This window comes from Podarcis erhardii (genome assembly GCF_964252035.2).
Source record: "Podarcis erhardii genome assembly, chromosome: 3".
Classification (NCBI taxonomy): domain Eukaryota; kingdom Metazoa; phylum Chordata; class Lepidosauria; order Squamata; family Lacertidae; genus Podarcis; species Podarcis erhardii.
The window spans coordinates 23,594,459-23,620,969 of record NC_138507.1 but is presented as its reverse complement, the minus strand read 5'-3'; the positions used below and the strand labels follow the sequence as shown (position 1 = coordinate 23,620,969).

General features: G+C 40.4%; 1 protein-coding gene across 4 annotated transcripts in view; it reads right to left on the bottom strand.

Moving 5' to 3' along the window:
* Positions 1-26,511, bottom strand: part of CSMD1 (CUB and Sushi multiple domains 1) — a 956,661-nt gene that overhangs the window by 108,911 nt on the left and 821,239 nt on the right. For all 4 annotated transcript variants that reach the window (XM_081856635.1, XM_081856636.1, XM_081856637.1 and 1 more), the window contains 7 exons: positions 24,940-25,056; positions 19,326-19,439; positions 18,298-18,393; positions 13,568-13,771; positions 12,011-12,135; positions 8,497-8,593; positions 6,883-6,987 (listed from right to left, as the gene is read on the bottom strand). In XM_081856635.1, the coding sequence (XP_081712761.1) occupies positions 6,883-6,987; positions 8,497-8,593; positions 12,011-12,135; positions 13,568-13,771; positions 18,298-18,393; positions 19,326-19,439; positions 24,940-25,056 (858 nt within the window). The remainder of the gene's footprint in view (positions 1-6,882; positions 6,988-8,496; positions 8,594-12,010; positions 12,136-13,567; positions 13,772-18,297; positions 18,394-19,325; positions 19,440-24,939; positions 25,057-26,511) is intronic.

The following is a 26,511-nucleotide window of genomic DNA, read 5'->3' as shown; positions in this document are numbered from 1 at the left end:
CTTCTGGAGCAGCTGTCCAAGTTAGGGGTGGGTGGCACCACTTTGTGGTAGTTGTGGTCCTACTTGGATAGTCATTTCTAGAGGGTGATGCTTGGGGGTGTGCTGCCCCATGGAGCATTCAATATGAGGTTGCTCAGGATTCGAGTCTCCCCCTCTCCAACTGCTGCTTAACATCTATATGAAACTGCTGTGTGGGGTCATCTGGAGCTTTGGAGTATGTTGTCAGCAATATGGTGATGACACACAGTTCTTTTTCTTCTTCTTCACATCTGCAGGTGTGGCAGTGGATATGCTAGACCATTGTCTAGGGTGGCCATATTTCAAAAAATGAAAATCCAGACATAAAACTTATTTGTGGCCATAGTTTATTCAGGACATAGATATAAGTTACGGACAGTACTTTGGGGGGGGGGCGCAGGGGTACGCATACCCCTAAACATTTTGTGAATCTAGGTTTGGCCTCATTGAGGGGCAGTATTTCATTATGAGTAGGAAAATGAGAGTACCCCTAAACGTTGTTGTTGTTGTTTTTAAGAGAAAAAAAAAGCACTGGTTATGCAGCATGTGTATGGAGTATGAAAACAGATTGGGGACACTTGTGTTAACAAACTTGCTTTGGAGCTAGGGAGGGAATAAAAAGATAATGCTGTCTTATCGCCATCAGAATGCAATTTTACCCATACTGCAGTTGGCACTCCTTAAGCATTTAGTCCTTGAAATTGAAACTTGTTTAAGAAACAGATAGATAAAAAAGCACTTAACATACAACTTGTAGCACAATCATGTACAGCTGAAGTACTTCAAAAAGTTGTTTACAGGCCAGGAACAACTACAGTATAGGTACTACATGAATTTTTGCTAGAAATTGAGAGATTCTTATACTACTTGTTTTGAACTAGTTAAAATAAAAGCAGATAAATTTTGGAAATGTATTAGAAAACTAGATTTAGTCACATTTTGTGTGTGAATTCTTGGTTTCCTCTATCAGATCATTTTGTTTTATGACTGATGAAAATTTGAGAATAACTTTAATGAACTCCTTGTAGAGTTTGTTGCTCTTTTGACTCAAGAATTTAATTAATTCTTCCATTAATCTAAATGGGCTTTTCTACAGCTAATGATTCCTTGTAGCACAGAAAATAACCTGATGATATGGCTAATTTCTTCCATAAAACAATAGCTGTCAATCAAAACTAGCACTAAAGGCAGCATCATTATTACAATCAATCTGAGACTGAATTATTGCATAAAACAAAAATGCAATATTATTTCCTCTTCCCCCTCACCATTTTGAGACAATGAACATCACACTGTGCTAAGTGTTTACATTACAAACCCGTGGGTCTTAAAAACTGGTGTCACAGTGTAGCTAGGGGTATGCAATCTGATTAAAATACCAATGCACATAGAATGTATGCCTTTACTATGGGTAAATAAAGATTCTAGGTGTGCCTTTGGCAAACTCTAAGTCATAGTCATTCATCTGAAACCTAAAAAGACTTGTACTGCTATGCCTAGCAAATCAGGCTATTATCAATTCTCTTCTTCTTCAAAGACAGTTTCCCCATCTGTTCACTGATATCATATGTCCATTTCGTATTCTGTTTTTCTTACCCAAAATATGGGTGTGCTCAATTTACAGGAAGGCCAGAGTAGGAGCCTTCAGCTGTACAGTGGGAAACATCAGGATATTCCAGTGCTTTGTGTAAGGGTGACTCTTGCTGGATTTGGGGTGACTGTACATGTATTTAATAAATACAACAAACCATTTTGCATTTGAAAGAAAAAGGTTTAAGCATCTGAAATAGGTTTTGTTAAAATGCTACTGAAGCGCACCTATCTCTTAAGCAGCAACCTAATATCTTAATATAAGATAAAGAATGGAAAGAGGTAGTTGCACATTCAGAATAAAGAAGTGGGAATCCTAGCAATGATCTTCTAGACCCACAGCTTCATTAACTTTACAACAAAGGAGATATACTGTGGATCAAACCATACAGGTATTTTTCAAGGTAGGAGATTGGCAGGAAGTGACAAACCTGTCAGTATGGGTTAAGAGCAAAACAACAACAACAACAACAACAACTTATTAACAACAACAACTTATTATTTATACCCCGCCCATCTGGCTGGGTTTCCCCAGCCACTCTGGGTGGCTTCCAACAAAAGATTAAAAATACATTAAAACATCAGTCATTAAAAACTTCCCTAAACAACAAACAATTCAGCCAATTATGAAACCATACTGTGCTTTACTGCATACCCAGGGTAGGTGGGCATGAAGAAAACTCGGAATGAGCCACTGAGAAGAAAGAGGCCAAACCACAACTAATGGCATATGATTGCTCAAAGCCAGGCATAGGTAAACTGGGCCCTCCTGATGTTTTGGAACTACAAATCCCATCATCTCAAGCTAACAGGACCAGTGGACAGGGATGATGGGAGTTATAGTCCCAAAACATCTGGAGGGCCTAGTTTGCCTATGCCTGCTCCAAGCAGATGCATGATGTGTACAAGTGCCTTTTTTGCTCTTTTAGAGCCAAACACAATACCACCCCACTGCACTTACTACAGGGAGTGGGAAAATATCAACATAAATATCTTCTGGTGAAAACAGAAACGAAACCCTTGCAAATATAACAAAAGTAGACAGAATTTGTGCATATGTTCAAATGCTTCACAAAGGCCCTTTGATGCTATTTCTTCTTCCAACTTGACCCACAGAAAAACTTATTTTGTTCAACACACACAAGAGCATTAGCAGCAGTCAAAGGAGCCTGCAGTGGCTGTGTATTCTGCACAACTTTCTGTGTAGCTAGCTGCTCAATTATATTATTATAAGCTACCCACACTGCAATTATTTCACTAACACGGAGATGCTAAAAAGCTATTAAGTTCTAGAGGGATGTTTGTTTGTATTGATAGATCTATCTGAAAGCAAAGTATTTTTCTGCAAACAAAAAAACAAAACAATAAAACCAGGCAGTGCAGTCAAGCGCCCTGACACTTAGCATTTTAAAAAGATGTGAGTGCCATTGATTTCAGTGAGCTGATTTTCAAGTAAACTTGCTTAGAACTGGCACATTAAAAATTGCTGGCCAAATCAAGAGACGAAATCAAGATTCTTATTAAATCAGTACTTGTCCAGGTTATGTTCATAAGATATGGTGATTTATTGCCATTCATTTTCATTGCAGCAATTCAGAACGGTGGGCGAGGGAAGTACATCTGATGACATTTCATCAGTGAATCAACTGTTGCACAAAGAGTGAGAGCACAGAAAAACATTCACATCAAAACTAAGAAAGAATATGCTAAACTAATCTTCAGTGTTTCCTTCTAATCACAGAAATGAATATGACATGCACACCACAAACCTAACTTATTTGGTTTCGTATTTACTTAGTGAAACCTTTTTTTCTCTAAAAAATAATAATATTTATCACCTCATGTCTGATCCTAAATTGATTGCGTAACATGCTGAAAAACAAGGCTTATTATATTTCAGATTAATTTAAGACATGACTCTTTAGCCATGATTCATGGCAAAGCTATCACTGCCATTTTGGACTCTAGCTAAGGCTCTTTTCTTTTGAAAATATAAGCAGAAGTAGAACCATTGACCATTGTGTTTTTAAAAATTAGACTTCCTTGCAAATTCTGAAAAGCAGTCCATCTCCCTGTCCCCCAGTTACCTGTTTCAGCGCAACAGGCAAGCTCAAACCATGAATAGTTTAAAACAGCATGCGGATGCTTCTGATTTTTCCTTGAAGTCCCACAGGAGAAGAGGTAAAGGAAAACATGTAAGAAAAGCCCTGCTGGATCATATCAAAGGCTTATCTAATCCAACATCCTGTTTTCCATAACACCTAACCAGATGCCCAAGAAAGCCCAAAAGTGGAACACAAAGGTAGCAGTCCTCTTCCTCTATTGTTCCCCAGAAACTGGTATTCAGTGGCATGCTAGCTCAGATCATGGAGGTAGCATACAGTGATCATTATGAGTAGTTATTGATAGCCATGAACTTGTCTAATCTCCTTTTTAAGACTGGTGGTAGCAAATTCCAATGGCCTAGAGCAGAAGTCTAGGTTCTGCACTTTCACGTAGCACTAAACTATGGCTTAATGTTTCAACTGGAATGGACCACTGTTACACAAAGTCAGAAGGTTTGATCTAACCTTGCGGATAGCAGGTAAGAGCAATAGTCAAGTTACTGATATCAGAATCCTGCCCAGGACGTAACATCTGCAGGTGTTATAAACCAGCAGCCTTTCAAAACACATTCTGTATAAATAAGCTTCAGAAACTCATTTGGCATCATCAATAAATTACCTCTTTTTCATATAAATTACAGGAAGCTTTGCATACAAATAGTGGAAATAAATAGGGAAATTGAACCACAGAATAAAGATACCCTGTGGCTGATTGCTGGTCCTGAATATTTATCATCAGCTGGAAATCTGGCCTTTCCAAAAATTTGCACACATTAACATTTTAGAAAAGTGATTACCCCAATTATAAGTATTACTATTGATGCTTATCGGTATACTTGCTTGTTTGGGACTGCTCATTAAAAGGAGATGAATATCAACATTAAGGGACTATTTGGTGCCTTCATCTACATACTCTAATAAGCCCTAGTCTCACAGAAAATTGTTATTGCCCTTCTACAAGGTAATAGAATGTTTGCATAGGCAAACGTAAAGATGTTTGGCGAATCTAATCTCTGTCAAGCTATTTATCAGACTAATAATTAATATCTATATTCATGCTTAAAATTTAAGAGTCACCTTTGTAACGCTTACCTCTAGCTAATATGAATGACTCACTGATGTACATAGCTACGCACGGAGGACACCACTATTTTGCATCAGTAGTTTTAAAAAGTTTGAAAAGGACATGAGTGCCACTATGTAAATGAGAGTGTGCAAAATGTTCCCCAGTGATCAAATCTCAATTAACAACTTCCTGGTATCCTAGCAGGAATTCCATGGCTTCATTTTCAAATCCTCGTCCAAATGATATAGAACTGGAGGGCTGTGTCACACTTTACTTTTATTTAGGCTACAATCCTAATCCAATTTACCTGGAGGTATGCCCCACTTAATTCAGTGGTGCTTACCTCTGAGTAGACATGATTAGGATGGTACTGTAATTTACCAAGCGAAAACATAAAAATACAATATATTCCTGATCCAAGCACATGATGCAGCAGAAAACGATGTCATTCTCCATGCTTATGTGAAGAAAGAGAACCAGCAAGAATAATTAGCATTCCAACTGTCCTTTCAAGTATTTAGTGATCCCTGTTCATGTTGTAACATTTATACTTATTTTTTATTCTTTTAAAATATATTGTAAGCTGTCTTGCACAATACTATGTGCCCTCCTGCTGATGGGGGGGGGGAACCCCTGACTTTAGCAATCTGGCATGGGGGCTAAATGTATACCAAGAAAGCAAAAAAAAAATTAGGATGAAAGTTATTAAGCATACTGTCTGCAAGTTAAAATAAAAATAATAATGATCACACCTTTATTGATAAGTACTGGGCTACTTTTAAAATGAGGCTGCATTTTAAATTGCATTTTAACCTGTATTTAATTTTTTTTGTTTTTTGTTTTTTCCTATTATGTTTTTACTGTAATTTTATTGGTGTTAGCTGCCCTGAGCCCAGCTCTGGCTGGGGAGGATGGAGTATAAATAAATTATTTATTATTATTATTATTATTATTATTAGTATTAGTATTCCCTTTTCTGGTTAAACAAACTCGGCTCTCCAGATGTTTTGGGACTACCATTCCCATCATCCCTGACCACTGGTCCCGTTAGCTAGGGATGATGGGAGTTGTAGTCCCAAAAGATTGGAAGGGCCGAGTTTGGGGATGCCAGTTCTATATAAGCCATTGGGGTTAACAATACCCCGCAATGGAAACTACAATGGCATGTGAAGTCTAACTGACCCTGCTGTTATTTTTCAACATAAACATCACTATCAACATGCATAATTATAAAACAGCAAATCTTAAAGACTTTGCAACAACTGTACACCCTGCCAGAGCAGCCTGTGTGCTGTACACAACATTCCATGACTGAAAGGCTAGGACAGACAAAACCATTACACGAAGCATGCAGTTGCTACGATACTCTGTCATTATATCAACTACAGAGATCACACACACATGAGCACATATTGACAAATGTATAGAATAAAAGCATAAAGCAACCTTTTATCCACGCCATATAACTGGGCATTATTAACATAAAAAATATCAGGGGAAAGGCAACACAGTAAAGACAGTTCTGGATTTATGTAGGGGGGAAAATGCTGTTATGAGTTTAGAGGGTGGGCTCTATGCCTGAGTCCCATTCTAATTCCTAGATCCACGCTAGCTTCCTGGTGAGGTAATGGCCCTCCAAGTATGGGCCACAAACGAAGAGGCTCTGTGCCAGACAGCCAATGGATGCCTCCCTTCCCTCAACTGCCTGGCAGTTAGAAAGACAAAGACCAGAACTGAGTTGTGGGAGAAGGCTGAAGGCCGGGCAGCTGGGAGACAGAGCTATGCCTGATTTCTGCTGCAATCCAAGGCTGTGGCTATGGAAGAAGGAAGACCCTGGGGGGGGGGTTAATGCTGTGAGCCCTCCATCAATATGATTGTGTGTGTGTGTGTGTGTGTGTGTGTGTAAACCATATCTCATAAAGACACCATAGTCTCCACTGACCCTCATTACAAAGGAAACCGAACTCTGGATAAGCACCTGGAACCCCTGGAATTTTGCACAGCTTTGGGTGGCGTGCAACAGTGTGATGATATGAATGATACTTAGCAAACACAAACAAGAGGCACAATGCCAATCAAAATAATAATAAAATTAAAACTTACTTTTGTACTCGAGGTGAAAACCAGCAGCTGCCACGCTAATATCAGAGTGAAAGTGCAAGTAAAGTTGATTGGAGGTGCTGTTCAGCAATGCTGGTACTGTAGTACCTGCCAGAAATATGGGACAGGTTATGAACACTGTCATTTATCACAAGATCTATGCAACACAGGATCTTTTAAAGAAGCAGAACATATAAAGAAGAATAAAACATATAGGGTGAGGTTCAACGTCACATTATTATACTGTAAATCGGGTCCTCCTCACAAAGGGCATGTGCTGCGGTGAGATCATCAGAACGGACCTCACTATTGTGTGGGTGGGAGCAATTGGATAGCCACAACAACCCGATTGGTGGTCCCTTGGTTGTTGGGCTAATCTGGCCAATGGGTATGTTGTGTAATGACCGAGGGATCTTTACATATTGCTGCATGTTGCGTTGAGCATCCTCTTTTCGCTTCGTGCACTGGATAACCCGCCCACCCTTCCTTATATTTAGAGTCTTGCTGTGACCTTGCTATGTCTTCGTGGGTTGTCTGCTTTGGGGCAGGGGCCCAGTAGGAATTTTCCCATTTGGCGGATGCCACTTGGCTTTCGCTTGCCGCGTAGCAAATCGTCACAATTTTGTAAGCTTTGGCGGTTAGGCATTGGTTAAAATGGTGGTGTGGAGGGGAGGTCAGAGAACCAATGCGCAACAGGTATTCCGTTAAAGGAATCCAGGGACTCCCCATGCTTTTGTTGACCCCTTTCGGGGGGGGGGGTAGGACCTCACAAGAGTCCTTGGGAGCATTTTGTGGTGAGCTTGAGTCATGTGCCTGTACCAATGCTCCCCCATGGTATTTACCGGCACTGATGGTATGGTAGGGCCCAGTCATCAGTACTGCGTCCTGCTGAGGTCAAGAGCAGCCTAGTCGAACCAATGCCTAAACAAACCACTCACTATCTGTAATCAATAAAGTTGTGGCCAAAATTATGCCAATAACCTAAAACTATATTCCGTGTCATGTGTACAATTATTTATTTGGGTAGCTCCTGGGGATTTTCACACACAAATGTTCCATCTGTGCAAGCATATAAGCTCGCAAGATGTAATAATGGCTGGAGAATTGACCTGCAACTTTCAGGCAAGTGTGAACTTTGAAGGAAAACTGCATTTCAACTGGCATATTGTTTTTCGGGAGTGTGAAGAAGAAGAAGAAGAAGAAGAAGAAGAAGAAGAAGAAGGAGAAGAAGAAGAAGAAGAAGAAGAAGAAGAAGAAGAAGAAGAAGAGTAGTAGTAGTAGTAGTAGTTTGGATTTGATATCCTGCTTTATCACTACCCGAAGGATTCTCAAAGCGGCTGACATTCTCCTTTCCCTTCCTCCCCCACAAAAAACACTCTGTGAGGTGAGTGGGGCTGAGAGACTTCAAAGAAGTGTGACTGGCCCAAGGTCACCCAGCAGCTGCATGTGGAGGAGTGGAGACGCGAACCTGGTTCACCAGATTACAAGTGTACCACTCCTAACCACTACACCACACCGTGAATTAGGAGGTCCACATAAAAATACGAACCTATCCAAATTTCTTCACCATCCCTATGGTTTGGCCATTATAAGACCACAATGTAGACCTCTACATACCTGAAAAACTCCCAAGCCTTGGTGCTGTCAAGTCACCACCGTCATAGATTTCAAGAGAGTCCCAGTTATGCTCAGTGGCAAAGCTTATGACCTGGATCTGTGAAAGAATCACCACCGGGTGTTCATTAAACAGTATAGTTACATATCTTTTCAGAAGTTCTGACATCAAAGACCAAAAAAAAAGAAAAAAAAAAGAGGAGCAATGAGATTGACAGCAAAACATAGCTGCATAAGCTAAACACACATTTTGACCTCACAATATTGTGCACTTTTGTAACTACAAAATGACATCAAAGAGCAGCAACTGATCATGGAATAACAAGGCATTCATTGCTGAAGTGTCACGTTTCCAAAAAATGACAGACCAATCTTCAGTGGGGTCTAGAAGGAATGGGAGTGGCAAATCTACTGCTGAGACCTAAGACCTGGTGGCTTGTGCTGGCGAATGGTGAAAATAGTTCTTTATTGCATTTGCTATGCCAGTTCCAGGCAAGCATAGCTGAAGGGCCTGGAGCATCGTCCAGGCTTTGGATATGATGTTACCAAAGCTTTCACCTCACCCTCAAAGTGCTCCATTTCAGTGCTTCCTGCTTACTCTTGCCAGCAGGAGAACCACTAGTGATAGTTTCCCACCCATCTAGGTAGGGTTTCCTCCTTTCATTGGCAGAGCTCTTCTCTGCTTGCAGAGGCCAGCAGAGAGGCACAGAAGTGCCATCCTATGTGCCCAGTCATCAACGTGGAAGGGTTAGTATAGTGCTCTCTATCAGAGCAGAGCTGCATTGCAGCAGATGCACAGGATTACGTGTACCAGACTTCAGATGGTGGATAAAATATATGGATGTTACCCAATTTAGAAGCCCTGCACCTATAAATCTAGATGTTAAAATATGAGCTAGTCTAGAAGCCTTGTCCCTTTTCTGCTGCTTTTGTAAGCATGAGGATATTTTCAATTTGAAGGAATATTCAAACATAGAACCTTCCACAGTGCAGAAAAAGGCACATTACAAAACTGAATAGCCTGGATTCAAGTGAGCGGTAGATGACAGATGATTACAAAGGAAGAAAGGCATTTAAAGAAAGAAAATGAGGAAGACTAAAAAAAATGACAAGATATACGGAAGCAGCAGTACAAGTAGGTATTATCAATATCCCAAGGAAGTCATGTTTGCAAGGCAGAATTATACACAACCACTCCACTCCAGACCCCTGCCAGTGCAGATACAGAATTCTTTGGGGGTAGTTCATTCATTGCAATGGAAGTGAAAAGGCTGCACATACAAAGGAATGTGCTAATTTTCCCAATTGAACAAGGCAGCCTGCGGGGGCAGCGAAATTTGTATTTAGAAAAGGGGTTATTTTGGTTAAAGGGAGAAAACCTAATGAAAATAAAGACTGTGATTTTGATGTATTTGTTTTGTTTTTGTAGGACAAGAGGTTGGATTTAGTTGTGGAAGAACCTGTTGCAGAACTCAAATCAGTCACAAACTTCACCGCCGGTTTTTACACTAAGTAGCAGTTGTCATAACACTGAAATGTCTGCAAAGACATGATGAATGCTTGCAATCAATGGATCTATAAATACTAGGGGTGTACATGGGCCTTGAGATTTGCCTTGCATCATTATCTGAACATTTTTTTAAAAAATCTTATCTGTATCTGAGATGTTCCCCAAAAAACATTTTGTGGGGAGATGTCCCTAAAAAGCTCATCAGCTTCGCTCCCCCCAAAAAAAGAAAAAAAGGAGATTTTCATTTTGGGAAATATTGCAACACTACTTTTGGTGTAGATTAACTGCAGACAAATGAGTCCAGGCATAAGTAGAATGGATTCACTTTTCTCTATAATTTTCTATGTGTGAAAGGGGTGGGGGTTTGTCTTTTGCTGTTTCTGATTTTAAACAAATTAAGAGCTGGCTGAGTGGTATTTATTCTTGTTTGTACATTTTTAAAACCTTTCCAGAGTTTGTTTGTATCCTCTGAGATAGACTTTATGCTTCCAATATAAGTTTTACAGGTCTCCAAGAGGCTTTACAATATGAGGCTGTCCAGAACATTGCCAGTGAAGTTCTGAACAGCTCTGGGGTTTTTATGACTTCGAGGGTTTAAAAAATAAAAATAAAATCCTTTACTTCTGGGTTTTAACAACAACAAAAACCCAGTCCAGAGCTCTTTGGTGCTCTACTGACAACATGTGGGACAACCTCACTTCTTGCAAAGCCAACTTCCCTAGAGAAACAGAGATATAAAAAAACCTGGAGTTATTCTGAATAGAAAAATGAATTAAAAACAGAACATGCTTAATTTTGATTTTAATTCAATTTTCTCTTTTTTTCTTTCGTGTTGTTCAAGTGTATGTCCCGTCTTAAATAAGTAATAATAAAAAAACAGAATACAAGACTTTTGGGAGGCCCTGATCTGACTTGAGGGTGAGGGGATATTGGCACTTCCATCTGCCTCGTTTTTTGGCCTCCACACATAGCTGATATCCACTTCTAATCAGTACCCCACAGCTGGATTTTATTTCCATCATATTTATGGTGTTAAATTAACCGAATGCACTTGGATGCCCTCGTTAGTTGTTTCTCTAGCTGTCAGCAGATGGTGATATTGCTTTATTTAACTATGTATAAAATAATGCTTTGATAAAAGGAACAAAGAATCATGGAGTCACAGAACTTTAAAGTTGGAAGGGACCCCGATGGTCATCTAGCCCAATGCCCTGCAACATCAATCCTGATTCTGCAACTGGTTCTTTTAAGCATAATAAGTGGGGTAGACAGGAGTGGTTTTAGCTTCATTGCGCCATGTGGGGTGAAATGAGAGGGTGTGTTACTTGACCAGGCCAGACTTACCATTAGACAAAGTGAAAAAGATGCTGCACTCAGGCAGTGGGTGCTGAGGTGAGGCAGCAGTGGCATTCCTCTTAAGCTTCCTACCTATTCCCTTCTACTGGAGATCAGAGACTTGCATGCTACACAGCCTATCATGCGCTCTTTGAAGCAGCCAGCCATCCCCAGGCACAGTGGAGGATGTTATTCCATTGCCAGTGTTGAAAGTCAGCCTCTGCTCATGGAATTAACTGGTGGCATCTTGCCCTTTGCCATGGACAGCAACATTTCTTGGACTGGCTCTGAGCCAAAGATACTCTGAAACTCTGGGAACATAGAGATCTATATACTTGTCCAGACTTAAGATATCTACATCATAGACTTATTGGTTTTATGCTGCCTCATAATGCTTTCATGATGCTGTTTGTGCTGCTACACTTGTGTGATTTGTTTTCCTTTACATTTTTGTATTGATTGTTTTTAACTGTAATTCACTGTTTTACACCACCCTGGGAAAATAATTGATTGGATGGCATATACATGCCATAAATAAATAAGTACATGTAAGCAAGCTGATGTTTTTCTTTAGATTTGGCTAGGGTTTGGGAAGAGGAGTGATCAACAATCAATTCATTTCTACTATTATGAAGTAGTTCATATTCCACTGTGGGCAAAATATGGACTTGCCTGAATACCTGATCCCTCAGTCACTATGATTTTCCACACACAATTCAAGCTGTTACCATAAGGTTCGGGATAGCCTGGAGACAATATAGTACCCCTCCGTTCTGTGAAATTTCGACTGCATGGCACTGAAAATTGAATTGGAGATAACGACAAAGGTAAAGTCATGCTCAGGGAACAGCAAAGTAACACTAACAATAGAAATAAGACCTCGTTTCAACCAAAGTAAGACACACTTTCACATTCAAAGGAAGTATCTATAAATATATGTATGCATAGAAATATGAACATTCAATTAAATTTTCTCTAATAGTGACCATGGCTGCCAAACCATGGAAATTATATTTTAAATTCAGGTGACTTTATGCCAGAATTTCTTCCTTTTTCTTATTCCAGTCCAATTTCCCCACAAAATTCATTGTGAGACTGGAGTAGGGAAAAGCGCCACAGAGGAAGGGCAAGGTTGTAGAGAATGGGGCAGGAAAACAGCCACAGAGTCTTCAGAGTAAGAGAGGTAGACAGACAAAAAGAAAGAGAGAAAAATAAAACAAAACCCTTCTTTGAAGCTGGCAGAGAAATAGGGTCTGTGCCACAGAAGAGAGGTAGGTTTGAAGCTACCCTACAGCTACCTGCCCAGATCAGCCAAGACAGGACAGACTGTGGTTGCTTGCCAGGCCTGCCCATGCAACATTAATATATTAATTTTAATATATTATATTTATATTGGATATGAAGCAGAGAGAGGATGAATGCTTCTTAACATCCAGATTAAAGAGAATTTCAATAAAAATAAAGATGAAACTCTGTGATGTTGGAATTAGTTATGTCCAAGGTGGAAAACAGAACTTTCTTCTGCCCCATGACAATATACTAGAAGCTGAATGTACTCAGGTAAAATTATATTAGCTATTATGATTCAAATCACTATGATCTTATTTTATTCTCTCTAAAGTCACACTGTCCCTGTCAGTATTATTAATAATTGTAATGCACAAGTCTTGAGAGTAAAAAAAAAAAAGGGGGGGGGGACTTAATACATGCAAAAGAATTCAAAACAGTAAACACAATTCCATTAGCGGGTTTCACTGACAAAACACAGTGTTAAGTGCATTGTTTGAATGAATTTATTTTGGATCTTGTTATTCTAAAATATGACATTGTAACAGCAGACTTCTAATTGTATCAGTTATAAATCTGCTATAAAGGATGTTTCATTGGGGGGGGGGAATCAATTAATTAACAGAAGGGTGATTTCTAGACATTGACATTATGCTCCATATTATACTTATGATTTTAGAGACAGTCACACTGATAATAAATATTCAGCAAAACATGCATCAACCTTGTTAATCTAATAGGTTATTATGTGAAACACTATACTGCCTACCAACCAGCTGGTACTCAATTACATTTGAAATGACAAATTGCTCTTTTAAATTGGACACGACCAGTATTAATCAACGGAGAGAGAATTTAAGTGTTAAATACTACTTGATGAAACAAGTAGTGTTCTTGAATTCTGATTTAGAAACGGATGACCTAAATATAATAATGCCTTACCCACACAGCTTGGAACTGTGTCGTTCCACTGAGCTAAAGCATTGGGCACAGACTGGCAGCGGATGGCTTTGGAGCCTTGCAGAAGATAGCCAGGACTACATTCAAAGCGAACCACGGAACCGGCTGAGAATTCAGAGCCAATCCTCCTACCGTATCTCGGCTCTGGAACGGAGCTGCATTGTGTATCACTGGTTCGTGGAACAGCTGCACGGACAAGAGGAAAGAAGTGTAGTCTGAGAAACATCACCTAGAAACTGCAGAGAATTTAGTTTGCACTAACAGAGGCTTCCTTAAAGAAACTGAAAGATGATTTGTTGGCTAAAAGCATCATTATACCGATCAGGTTGAATTCCTTGAGTCACTTTTGTTCCACAACAGTCACACCAAAATTCAGTCAAGCCACTCTTTAATTTTGACAACTAAACTTTAAATAGATGAGTACGACAGACCAAGTCCACAAGAAACATGCCTTTTGGGTGGAATGTTGTGTGACTGATTTGATTTAGACTACTTTGGCGAAGAAATATTCTTCATTTCAGCTAAAAGCAGCTGGGGGGGAAATAAACCGCTGGATAAGCAAATCGGTATTGAACTTCAGCTTTTATATGGCTGCATTCTATGTACAACACCATTTGCTGCTAAGTGACAAAGTATGGGTTTTTGGACTCCACACACTTCACAACTGGGCTCAGTCTGCACGACTGCATTGATGGCATGCTTATGCTTCCACCACAGGCCCTGGCAATATAGATGACCTTTATTGCCTAGAGTGGCTACATCCTAGCTCCTCACTATTCGGTAGCAAAATACAATATACAGAGTAATAGGCCTTCTCCCATTCAGTTGCTTTTTAGCAGTAGAAGCCCTGTAGAAGTCCCACACAAGTCCAAACTGGATGTACTGACGCAACGTAAATTAATAATGCAGAGTCTTCTTCAGTAAAAGAATAAAAGCTTCACTGAGTTAAAATTAAACTTGTTTGCAAATAACAGCATAATGAACAGAAGATTAAACTAGCTTCAGAGCATACAGAGTTTCCATTGAGAACAGGCTTCACAGATCACAGGCTCCACCTCACACAGACACACTACAGATACTGAGTCACAGACACTGAGTGAGACACCTAGTCTGTCTGCAAGCAGATACAATGAGTCATCCTCAAGATAAGTCACAGTGACTCAGCATGCTAAATAATTCCGCAGCTTTTCAGCATTTCACAACATTTCTAGACTCCTTTACTGCTTCCTTTACTGCTTCTGCTCTCAAATACCTTTGTCACATGACATGTATCCCTTATTTTTCTTAATATCTGTCCATCAACATAGCAAATGGGGGCGATACTAAAGCTCATTCTCTTGGTCAAGTGTTGCCTATGCCCATTACGGCATAGGATAACATGTGGAATATCTAGGAAGTACTAGCAATGCCACAAAGCTCCAACCCTTGTGTTTCCATGTATATTTTAAAGAAGAAGCAATGATTATCATACTGCTTCTTAAAGAAGCACTGTAAAACATGTGACCCTCCAAATGGTGTTAGATTTCAAATCCCATGAACCCTAGCCATCATACAATGAAGAGAATTGTAGTCCAGCAACTACTGATCACAGATTTGCCTGATTTAAATGGGGAACCCATTGGGACACCTACAAAACTTCTTTGAATGATGACAGATACTTTTTTAAAAATACAAATACTAATGCAAAGCAGTTTTCATTGTTTTATTGCTTGTTGTTTGCTGCCCTGGGCTCCTTTGGCGGGGGGGGGGGGCAGAATATAAATTTAATAAATACAGTGGTACCTTGGTTTGCAACCACTTTGGATTAAAACCGTTTTAGATTACAACCACGTCAAACCCGGAAGTGCGTGTCCCTTTTTTTTTTTATTACAACACATTTATTTTTGGATTACAACACATTTTTGGGGGGGGAGGCCCCATTGGCGAAAGCATGCCTTGGGTTGCAACCTGCTTTGGTTTACAACCAGACGCATCTGGAACGGATTATGGTTGTAAACCAAAGTATCACTGTACAACAAATGAACAAGCAAACAAACTGCATTTGTGCAAAGGCCCTGAAATGGTAGAATGTGAGTTCATTCTTGCTAGAGTAAACCATATAGGCTCTGCAAGGGCTAATGTCTTGGGCCAGCAGTGGATGTTTCAGAGAGCTATAGGAAATAAGCCAGCATGGCATAATTATGGAAATGAGAGCAAATGACTCCCTTTAAAACCCAATTGTACTGAAAATGTGAGGGTAGTTAACATTATAAAATGTCAACACTGTTTTTTGAGGATTTTTTTGTAGAGGTTCCGCTCATTCATGTAACAGCTAATCATCCTGCTTTTTGTGAAGTATGAAATATAAAGAAATGTGAGTCATCACAAAAAGGAAGGCAGTTTATTGGAGACAAAAAGAAATATGTAGAGAAAATGGCATTAGTTTGTGGGGAGGGGGGGAGGAAGGGCCATTATATCAAAATCCAAAGCTTGAAATCTAATATTTCACTAGCTGTGAACAGAATATACAATCAGGCTAGCTATGGGCACCTCTCCCTCCTAATCCTCAGTCTAATTCTAAACCATAATGTTGACAAGTTAGTCTTCTTAGATGGTATCAGAGAGAAATTGCATTTTCTGTAGTAATTATTATTCATCTTTTAGTGCTATGAAACAAAATAGAAATCAGCCTAGTGGAAAAGCAAACATGTAATAGGGTCAATCTGGAATACTGGGTGATAAATAAAATGATTGACTTTGCAGGCCAGATTAGAGTGTTCATTCAGGAATGGGGATGCTGCTCTCAGAGGTATCTTAACATTAGCAGGCAGGCAGTCCTGGGAAATCTGTTCCAATATTTCACAAGAAGATTGAAAATCCCCAAATTGTGGTAGCACATTTATTAAATCTAATTAAATGCCACAAGCCGCATGGCCCTGGCTAAAGCTTTAGCAGCTAGGGATCCTAATGCATTCATCTTCCAAAAATGGAAACTTGACTAGCTGCAAGGTTCTCCAGAGATAAATAAAGCAGGCTTACTTACTTGATTCATTCCGAGATGCTGAGAATAGCATTTCCTATTCTCAAATGCCACTAGACAGAGTAATCCTATATCCTAATGCCAGTGATGAATAAACATAAACACTACCCCTCCCTCCCCAAACTAGCAAACAATACAACACTGCTGAACAATTTGTTACATGATAATGAAATGCTACCCACCCCCAATCTTTGAATCTGGAACTATATTTTTATAAGTAGCAGAAGACAAAAAAACCCACATAGGGTCAAATCCAATGACTTCCCCTCCTACAGTGACCCCTTTCAATAGCACAACTCTAGTGGAGGTGCCTTCATTTATACAGAAAAACATTGGATGCTGTCCAAAGTATTCGAAATCATGATTGCTGCAATCCCATACACCTTATTTGGGGGCAGGTCTTGTAGGATGGAATTCAGTTACTTCTTCTGATCACAGAAGGAATTTGTGATCCAGTGATTGACTTCACTAATGGAAGAGGAAGGAAGGAGATTTTGGCCAATTCCCCCAGTTCCTGTAGCCTCCAATGCCCATGAAAATTGGCTTCAAGAGTTCAAGCTAAGAGGAATCACACAATGGCAGCAGATGTGATCTTAACAGTGGAAACTCCACCCCACACCCACTAGTTTGACAGGTAGAAGGTGGGGATCGTCACCAGAATGTAATGATGACGGTGGCAGCTAGCAGGTGGTGAAGTTAGCCTTGCAGGGCTGGACAGAGAGACATCTATGTCCACCACCACCACTGTCCAAAGAGGTTTTGGGTTGTTCTGTAAATCACTGGCATATGAATGCTGCACATGAGGAGTTCAGCACATGGGTTAAGACACCAGGTTGCATGGTACTGCATACCCTATAGGTGCCTAATCTAATCTCTGAACACAATCATGATGACAAATAACACACCTTGTGAATGAAAAGAAAATAGCCAAGATTGCAAAACATGCCATGAATCAATTACAAAGGCACTTAAAAACACACTGCATTTCCCATTACTATTTGAGACAAATATATATTTATTTGGTGCTACTGAGACCATACATATGTCATGACCCCATGTGGAGGTGCTGTAGAGGGGCTGAGGAGGAATGGAAGGGATCCTGAGCAAGATGGGGAAAATGGAATGAAGACTCCAAACAGTGTCTGATGCTGCAAAGGAGTACAGATGGCCTGGAGGATGGATATCTGGATACTAGGGAGAGGTGAAGCAGGTTGTCAAAAGAATGCCCCTTTCCTACAACACTGGACACTCGTAACCTCCTGCTTCCAGAGCCTGCTCCTGCCAGTGAGGAGCCTTCCCTTCTGGAGAGTAAGTGATGCTGAGACAACCTTGACTGCATCTCCATGGACACACAGACACCAGCACAGACAAACCTCCCAGAGCCAGCCCACTTGAAGGAATCCCCCTTTGCTTGCCTAGTCTCAGGCAAGCTATTATCACTGTACCCGCCCTGCTCTTCTAAAGAAGGTATGGGTGGGTGTTACTTGTTTGACTGGACTTAGCCATGCATTCTGCCTCCTACGTACCTGCTGAACCTTGTAACCTGTATTTTACCTTGTGTACCAATCGGATTTAAGCATGAAAGCCTTGGGCAGCACTAGAACTGGGAGTTTGGGTTCTTCCTCTGGCAGTGAGGGCCAAGGCAACGTAGTCCACAAAATACAAAAAGGTAAAAAAGAAAAAAGACCAATACCTTGATAGACAAAATGGAAGCCCCTGGCAGATGCTCCACTCTTGGCACTAAACCTCAAGAGAATCTGATTGGATGTGGCTAAGGGCAAAGTCTCTCCTACAAATTAAAATGAACAGAGAGAAATCATGAACAAAATAACTAGAGAACAGAAGCCTATGTTCTATACACACTGGCATAAAACATTTACATTTGAGATGGGTTGTTTTTATGTACTGTTTTATTGGTAGACGTAATACAATAAAATAACTCGCTTTTGCTGAAACTAAGTACCGTTTTTCATAAATAAACTGCAGCATGTTCAAAAACACCTTTTTAAAATTACATTTCTAAACAGCTTGAAGAAAACATCCACCTGCTTATTTGCACTGTTTACTTCTTACTTACAATGACTTACTTTGGGCTTAGCCCTGAGTTTTGCAACATAATGTTGGTGATGTCAAATGTTCCTGTTCACTGTTCCAGTTAGTTGCCTATGCCTTCCTCCTCAATATTCTACTCCCTCTCCTGCTTAGGTTTCTGTCCCCCTCCCACTGCCTCCAACAGACAGCATTCCATACCCATTGAGTATACTTAGGAAAGGTTGTTTTTCCCCTAAGTATGTTTTATACTGGAAAACCTTGGAATTCCTCCATGCATGTTCATATATCTCTCATATGCGAATGTCTCTGTTCTTGGAATGTAAATTCTGGCATTCACTTCTGAACTTCAGAAAAAGAGAGAACAAATACACACATCTAAGTAGCTACCTACTGGATTCCTGACTGAGTGGTATGAGATATGTAACTAATCCAAGAAGCATTGTCCTCACTCCTAACTTATTTTATTTGCTCTGATTACATCATAGTTAAATTCAATCTATATGGTTATCATGTCACTGACTTTGCAGCATAATCTCACATTGATCTACTAAAGAAAAAGAATAACTATAGACAGGAACGGCGGCAATGGCTAGGGGAAACAATGACTCTAAACATGAATAAAAAATGGGAATATTTCCACAAAGTGTTTTTTAGGAAATATTTTTTTACCTGAGTGAGATCCAGAAAGTGAACTCAGAAGTCTAGCCTGTGGATATTCTCCATCAAATAATTCCACTACATCGTTTAGAGCTGTTTGAAAATAGGCAAATTGTCCAAACACAACTGGAAAAAAAATATAATAAAAGAAATGAAGTGCATATTAAATGTAAAACATGACAAATTAGCTTAAGTTTCTTGAGTTCTTTGGGGATAAAAGGAAGATTGTTGTTGTTGTTGTTTTCTAAAGCAACTTGTTGTTTGTACATTATTGATTCTCATTGTGAGTGCCAATAATTCAACAATCTTTCATGCATTGACATTTGGAAAGTTTTGTCAGTGCGGGAATATTCTAAAAATCTTTTGGTGCACAGACATATCCTGACATAATGATTACATTGTGGAAAGCCTGGTTGTTGGGATAATGAAAATCTCCATAAAACTAGAATAAAATCTATGAATATGAAAATATAAATGCAAAGAAGATAAATTTTGTGTGGCATCCACTTATTCAGTTGGAAGCCAGCAGACTAATTCTGGGAAGGTACAAAAAGAGTTGCAGGAATTTGCCTGAAGACCAGCTCTGGTATCAGACTTGCCTGTGCTGTGCCTGGAGTTGTGGTTTGACTTTAATTTGAAAGAAAGGGTGAGGTGGCAGAGGGCTTCATTTTAATATGCCCAAGGCTGGGGAGAGGTAATGACATGGAGTATATGTAAAAGAGTCTCCCAAGGCAAGGGTCAGACCTTCATTCCAGCCAGTGGATCCAAGCATACAAGGTCTCTGCAGATCTGATTGCTGCAATGACAACGCTTCTCCTGTCAGAAAAATACATGTCTGGGGAGTACAGTATAGGCATTGCTGCCTTCTAGGCAACAAGACTGAATGCCTGGGTTGTGCTTTCTGGGAAAGGCAAGTTGCCATTCAAGATTTTCACCATCTCTGAATGAGGGGATGGGGGGGAGAAGTATAGCTGATATGTCAAATGTATTATTTTCCTTCTGTTCACAGTAGTTGCACACCTATACGGATGTTTCCAAAATCTATTACACCTGGAATCTGAGCAGTGAAGCCAATCTGGCACTTCTGGGCTGTATTTGCACCACACCACCTCCCCACTTTCTTTTCTTGGTAAACAGCCATGATTTGCCAGTAAGGTACCATCCCAGAACAGCCCATGCTAGGTCCTTTCCTTGCATACTCCAAACTGAGTTGGTTCAAAGAGGGCATTCACACCAGAACCTTGACAGAACAGAATGGATCCCTTCTGTTTTCCAAACAAAACAATGTAGAGAGGAATAACCTGCTTTGGCTCATTACTATACACCAAGCAGATGCAAAAGATCCACATGCCCAAAGACTGGTGTTTATGTAGTCTTAATGATAGTAAAGGTAAAGGGACCCCTGACCATTAAGTCCAGTCATGGACGACTCTGGGGTTGCGGGGCTCATCTCACTTTATTGGCCGAGGGAGCCAGCGTACAACTTCCGGGTCATGTGGCCAGCATGACTAAGCTGCTTCTGGCAAACCAGAGCAGTGGACGGAAATGCCATTTACCTTCCCGCTGGAAGGTAAATGCCGTTTACCTTCCCACTGGACCTATTTATCTACTTGCACTTTGATGTGCTTTCGAACTGCTAGGTTGGCAGGAGCAGGGACCAAGCAACGGGAGCTTACCCCGTTGCGGGGATTCGAACCGCCGAACTTCTGATCGGCAAGTCCTAGGCTCTATGGTTTAACCCACAGCGCCACCCACGTTGTTATGTTAATCAAAACACCAAGTAGCCTTCATGTGCGTCCAACAGCAAAAGCCATGGGCAAAATTGAACTCATTCTACTCTGTGTCATGGTTTTCCTTTGCTATAAACTAGGTTTCAAAATACAGTGGTACCTTGGAAGTTGAACGGAATCCATTCCAGAAGTCTGTTTGAGTTCCAAAATGTTCAAAAACCAAATCAGGGCTTCCGATTGGCTGCAGGAAACTCTTGCAGCCAATCAGAAGCTGCAGAAGCCCCGTTGGATGTTCGGGTTCCAAAGAACGTTCGCAAACTGGAACACTCATTTCCGGGTTTGCGGCGTTAGGGAGCCAAAATGTTTGACTCGCAAGGCGTTTGGGATCTAAGGTGTGACTGTATTGGCATTGCTTTTTCTATTACTATAAATGTTCATACTGTTTCTTTGTAACATAATGATAAAAATATCCATTTCCTTTGAGAAATAATAAATACTAAATCTTCATTTAGTAGAAATATTTACTTCTAATGGTTATCTCCTTATTAACTATTAAAATATTAGTCCAGCCATAGGTTTTCTCAGCAAACTTAATGAGATTTAAAAATATTATGTATGGGGAAATGTCAGAGAATTCATCAGCAGTACTATGACACAAAGAAATTACATGTCTATTTGACCACAAGGTGAGTGGGGGAAAGCACTTTGTAACTCATACTTTAATGTCGTAAATATGTCTCCTGTATAAAACTCAAATAGGCTTTTATTGTAATTGCCATCTCAGGACACTAATAATTCTGAATGCTCAGTGATTTCTTATTTAAATGCTCCAATGCACCAGTCTTTTATCCATCTCTCGTTTATACCCTCTAGAGCTGGCAGGAAAGAAAAACTCAGTAACCAAGTGTAGTGTTATCTGTTGGGAACTATAATGTTGTAGACACATTATCTCATACTTTATTCCAGGTCTAAAGTCAACAAAAATCCACCCTCAGTCAAAGAGTAATGCAATGCTTCCCATGATGCACAGTGGAGTTAGCTGAGTGAGACAATGAATCACTGAAATGTGTTATCTGATCGAATTTAGTTAATTCCCTCATTGACAAAACTGCATTTACCTACTGTGAAATTGTATCTCCTCGGTATCAAGGGAAAAGAGAATTCCATTTTGGTTTTGGTTTTTTAAAAATAAGCTTATTTTTAAATTGCAACAAAATCTATTCCTTTTTTTGTTAGTTTGGCCATCCTCCCCCTTCCACCCCCCCATACATATCCCTAAAGGGGGAATTTTATTTATGTCAAGCACATACACACACACACACTTCAGTTAAAATAAACATTTCTCATGGATATAGAGCTTGTAGCAACAATTTATTAGCTCAATCCAGTGGTGTCAAACTCAAATGAGTTGGATGGGAAATTCCCACCCAGCGTAGACATATGAGGCAAAGCCAATAATTTTCCACTGAAAAATGTTAGTTCTACTTGAACTCAACACCAAACCATCAATTCCACCATAAATTGGGGAAGCTGAAATACAGTTCTTACAGCTGTGGCAATATGTCTATCCTTAAGCATTTGTAGCTTGAACACAACAGCAAAGAGTGAATTAGTGGATTTCTAGCACAGAAAACAGAATGATGTGTATGAAGAATGGTAGGTTAGCTGTGGGTCACACTGGAACCCTCTAAAGTGACCTGATGAGGCCCACAAATCTTATGTTTGACACCACATGACGCAGAAGTCAAACTAGCTGAGTCTAAAAAAATCTGCCTAGATTAATGTCCCATCCAAACTTCTATTTGTCCCTCGATTTCAAGTGATTTCAAGTAATGGGTCTGAGCGGGGGGGGGGGGGGTTTGGGGGGGGTGCTCTGCTGCTTTCCCTGTGAAAACCCATTGTTTACTACTGGTTTGGAAGAAACATTGGTCTGCTGAAAACCTGATTTCTTTATTTTATTTTTAACAGTATTGTTTTACTGTTTTGGTGTTTGCCACCCTGGGCGCCTTTGGGAAGAAGGGTGGTTTAGAAATTTAACAAATAACAGCAGCAGCAGCAGCAGCAGCAGCAGCAGCAGCAGCAGCAGCAGCAGCAGCAACAGCAACAAGATTTTTAAAAATCCAATTAACTAATGTATCCTTTCATTCTATAGCATGCTATGTTTAAAAAGGGTAAAGGGACCCCTGACCATTAGGTCCAGTCGTGGCTGACTCTGGGGTTGTGGCACTCATCTCACTTTATTGGCCGAGGGAGCCGGCATACAGCTTCCGGGTCATGTGGCCAGCATGACTAAGCTGCTTATGGGGAACCAGAGCAGCACATGGAAACGCCGTTTACCTTCCCGCCGGAGTGGTACCTATTTATCTACTTGCACTTTGATGTGCTTTCAAACTGCTAGGTTGGCAGGAGCAGGGACTGATCAACGGGAGCTCACCCCATCACGGGGATTCGAACCGCCAACCTTCTGATCGGCAAGTCCTAGGCTCTGTGGTTTAACCCACAGTGCCACCCGCGTCCCAGTTTATTTTAGAAATAGATGCCTTCAATCCCAATCTGGGCCAAATGTATGTCATAGGTTTCTATGGTGTTTCCACAAGTTGTAATCCCAGTTGCAACACCAAGACCACTCCGGGTTCCATGTCTATAGCAAGTGTGTGCTGAATAAAGTCAATCGGACAACCACCTGGGATAAAATTGGCCACAACTTTATGGATTCCAGACATAGGTGGATTTCGGCTCAGACATTGGGTGCATATCTGCCTCAGCCTCCTGCTGGAGGGCTGAGACATTTCAGGGTTGTGCCGGGGATTATTGCCTCTACAAGATGCCTATCTAGTGTGAAGGCCACCCTCAGGCTGCTGCTGGAACCTCTATGGCCATAGGCTCCACCCTTGGGCTTCTGGACAGAGATTTCCAACAAGAGCATTTTAACACGGTGCCCTGAATATGCTGTAGACCACGTAGAGGGGTCTTGGCGTGGTTGGCGGACCAGAGTGGGAACTTCTGACTCATAGTCCACCAGCGAGGCTTCACCCACTAGGGGTCCAGTGATTGGGAGATTTGGCAGGCAATCCTGCCCTATGATGCAGCCAGCCGGGGGGTGGATGCTAACATACAGCTGACCTGAACAATCTGGCTGTCCAGGGATGGTGCAAGACCACGAGGGGCCACTAACGCCACCCACCCAGAATGGGGGAAATCAGCCATTATACAGACATCACCTCTAACTTGTATTTCATTTTGTGTGTGTTAATTTTTTTTTGGGGGGGGGGGAGTACATGGATCAGGGTCCAAAAGCAATTCTTGGCATTCAAAGAGCTTGTGTACACCCAGTGCGATTTTTTTGACTTTTTTGTTTTCGGTCGCAGGCAAGTCCTCCCCAAATCCCATATTGTAAATGCATCTTGAAAAGTTTACTCAAGGTTACTAGATGGTGGTAGTGGGTTACTGTTTGAATGAAAGGAGGCAATACTCCCTTTGGCAGGTAGAACTGGAAACTCAAATCTTTGGATTATGCCATATGTTTTAATAAAAGAAACCCTACTACATTGTTGCTGTTGTCTCTGATACTGTGTATGAGCAAAAATGAATGAATTCTTATTCCCATATAAAAACTTATGTACTCAGTTATAGTTCAATATATGTTCTGATTATTGGTATCTTCTGTGGTTAACTCTGCTCTGTTGACTGCCCTGGAGACTATAGAGCCTTAAAACTATTCTTGCAAAATAGAATAAAAATAATAATCTTGATAAATATTCAGGAGCTACATACAATGTTAGCTGTGTTCATTCATGAGAAACAAAATACTTTTGGTTTAGCTCAGCAACTTGTACACCGAGAACAAAATCAGAATGAAAGAATTAGTGACTGCTACACGTCAGAATAAAACTTACCAAATTCCTTAGGCACAGTAATTGAATATTGACAAGTCTGCCCAACGGTGTAGTTTTGAGGGTAATTTGGTGATAGAACTACTCCATCTGAGCCAATATACTGACCCCCACAGGGAGCTGGAAAAAAGAAAATGTGTAAACATTAAACCGAGGGAAAGTGCTATTGAACTGCAATCAGATTAGAACTCATCAGATTTAATGTGCTGGCAATGCATGTTTGCTCAGAAGTTCAGTGTTCAGTGAAGCTTACTCTCTGGAAGGTGTTTAGGATTTCAGCCAGTTGAAGTCCACAGTTATAGCCACATGTCAGTGGGTCTTCTTCATGGTGGCCAAACAGATGTCTGTGGGAAACCCACAAGCAAGGTTCAAGCATGAGAACACTCTTCCCTCCTGTGATTTCCAGCATTCCAGGCATTCAAAAGCACTACTGCCTCTGAATGTGGAAGCAAAGCACACCCATCATGGCTAGTAGCCTTCAGTAGCCTTATCCTGTTAGAACCACCTCCCTTTGGAGATTAGGAAGGCACTGATGCTTGTGTGGCATCAAGAAAGACATACCTGTTCACTCAGGTGTTTTTAGCCACTAGTACAAATTCTTTAGCATCTTCAGTTTGGTTTTTTAAAAGACAATGTTTTAGTTGCATGTCTCCTTAGAATGTTTTATTATTCTGTTTCTTGTGTGTGTGTGTGTGTGTGTGTGTGTGTGTTTTTCCTGTGAAGTCCTCTGGTATTCTCTGACTGAAAAATGGTTTCAAAATTATTTTAAAAAATAAATAAAAATTTGCTAAGAGGTAAGTTGTATGGAATGTACTCAATGCATTCTGCAAAGATAGAAACACAAATCTGCATTTGAGAAAGAAAGGGAGAGAAAAGTCATACACTATAATTCTCATGGTAAAGGTAAAGGTACCCCTGACCGAATTCTCATGGTACTCTTCAACAACATCTCCACTGACAATATAAAGCTTATAACCAAACTTCTATCTAGGTCCTTTCCTATCCTGCTCTCTGCTCAATTAATATGTGATAGAAAGATATATAGGATAATTTAAATTGCAAAACAGAGAGATTAAAATCCATGACGGATCATGTGCTCTGTGGGTTTTACTGACATCCATCTACATGATTATGTATGCTGGGATTTGTGACTATAAAAAACAACAATACTTTTTTCACATTGGGTAAAAAATTATTGGAGTTCCAATACTTCGACATATCTATCACCTGTTACCTACAAACACTGACCATTTCAGAACGGCCAAACAGAACAAAAATGTTTCTGCCGGGGATGAAGACTAAGGGATTGTGCTGAAGGTTTTGCAGTAGAGGGATTTTTCAGAGGGATTTGAAGTGAGAGAAGCAGCAAAGGGAAGAAGCAAGGGAGAAAGGACAAGCAAGGAGCCTTTAGGTGGCTTGGGAAACTGAGTAAGTGTCGCAGGGAGGAACATACCAGGCAACAAGAGCAGAAAACTTTAAATTAGAACATACAGTACAATTGAATAAGTTACTCCAAGTACTGAAGCCTCCAATGAAACCTGGGGCCATAGACTGGTGCAAAAATGCTTTATACTT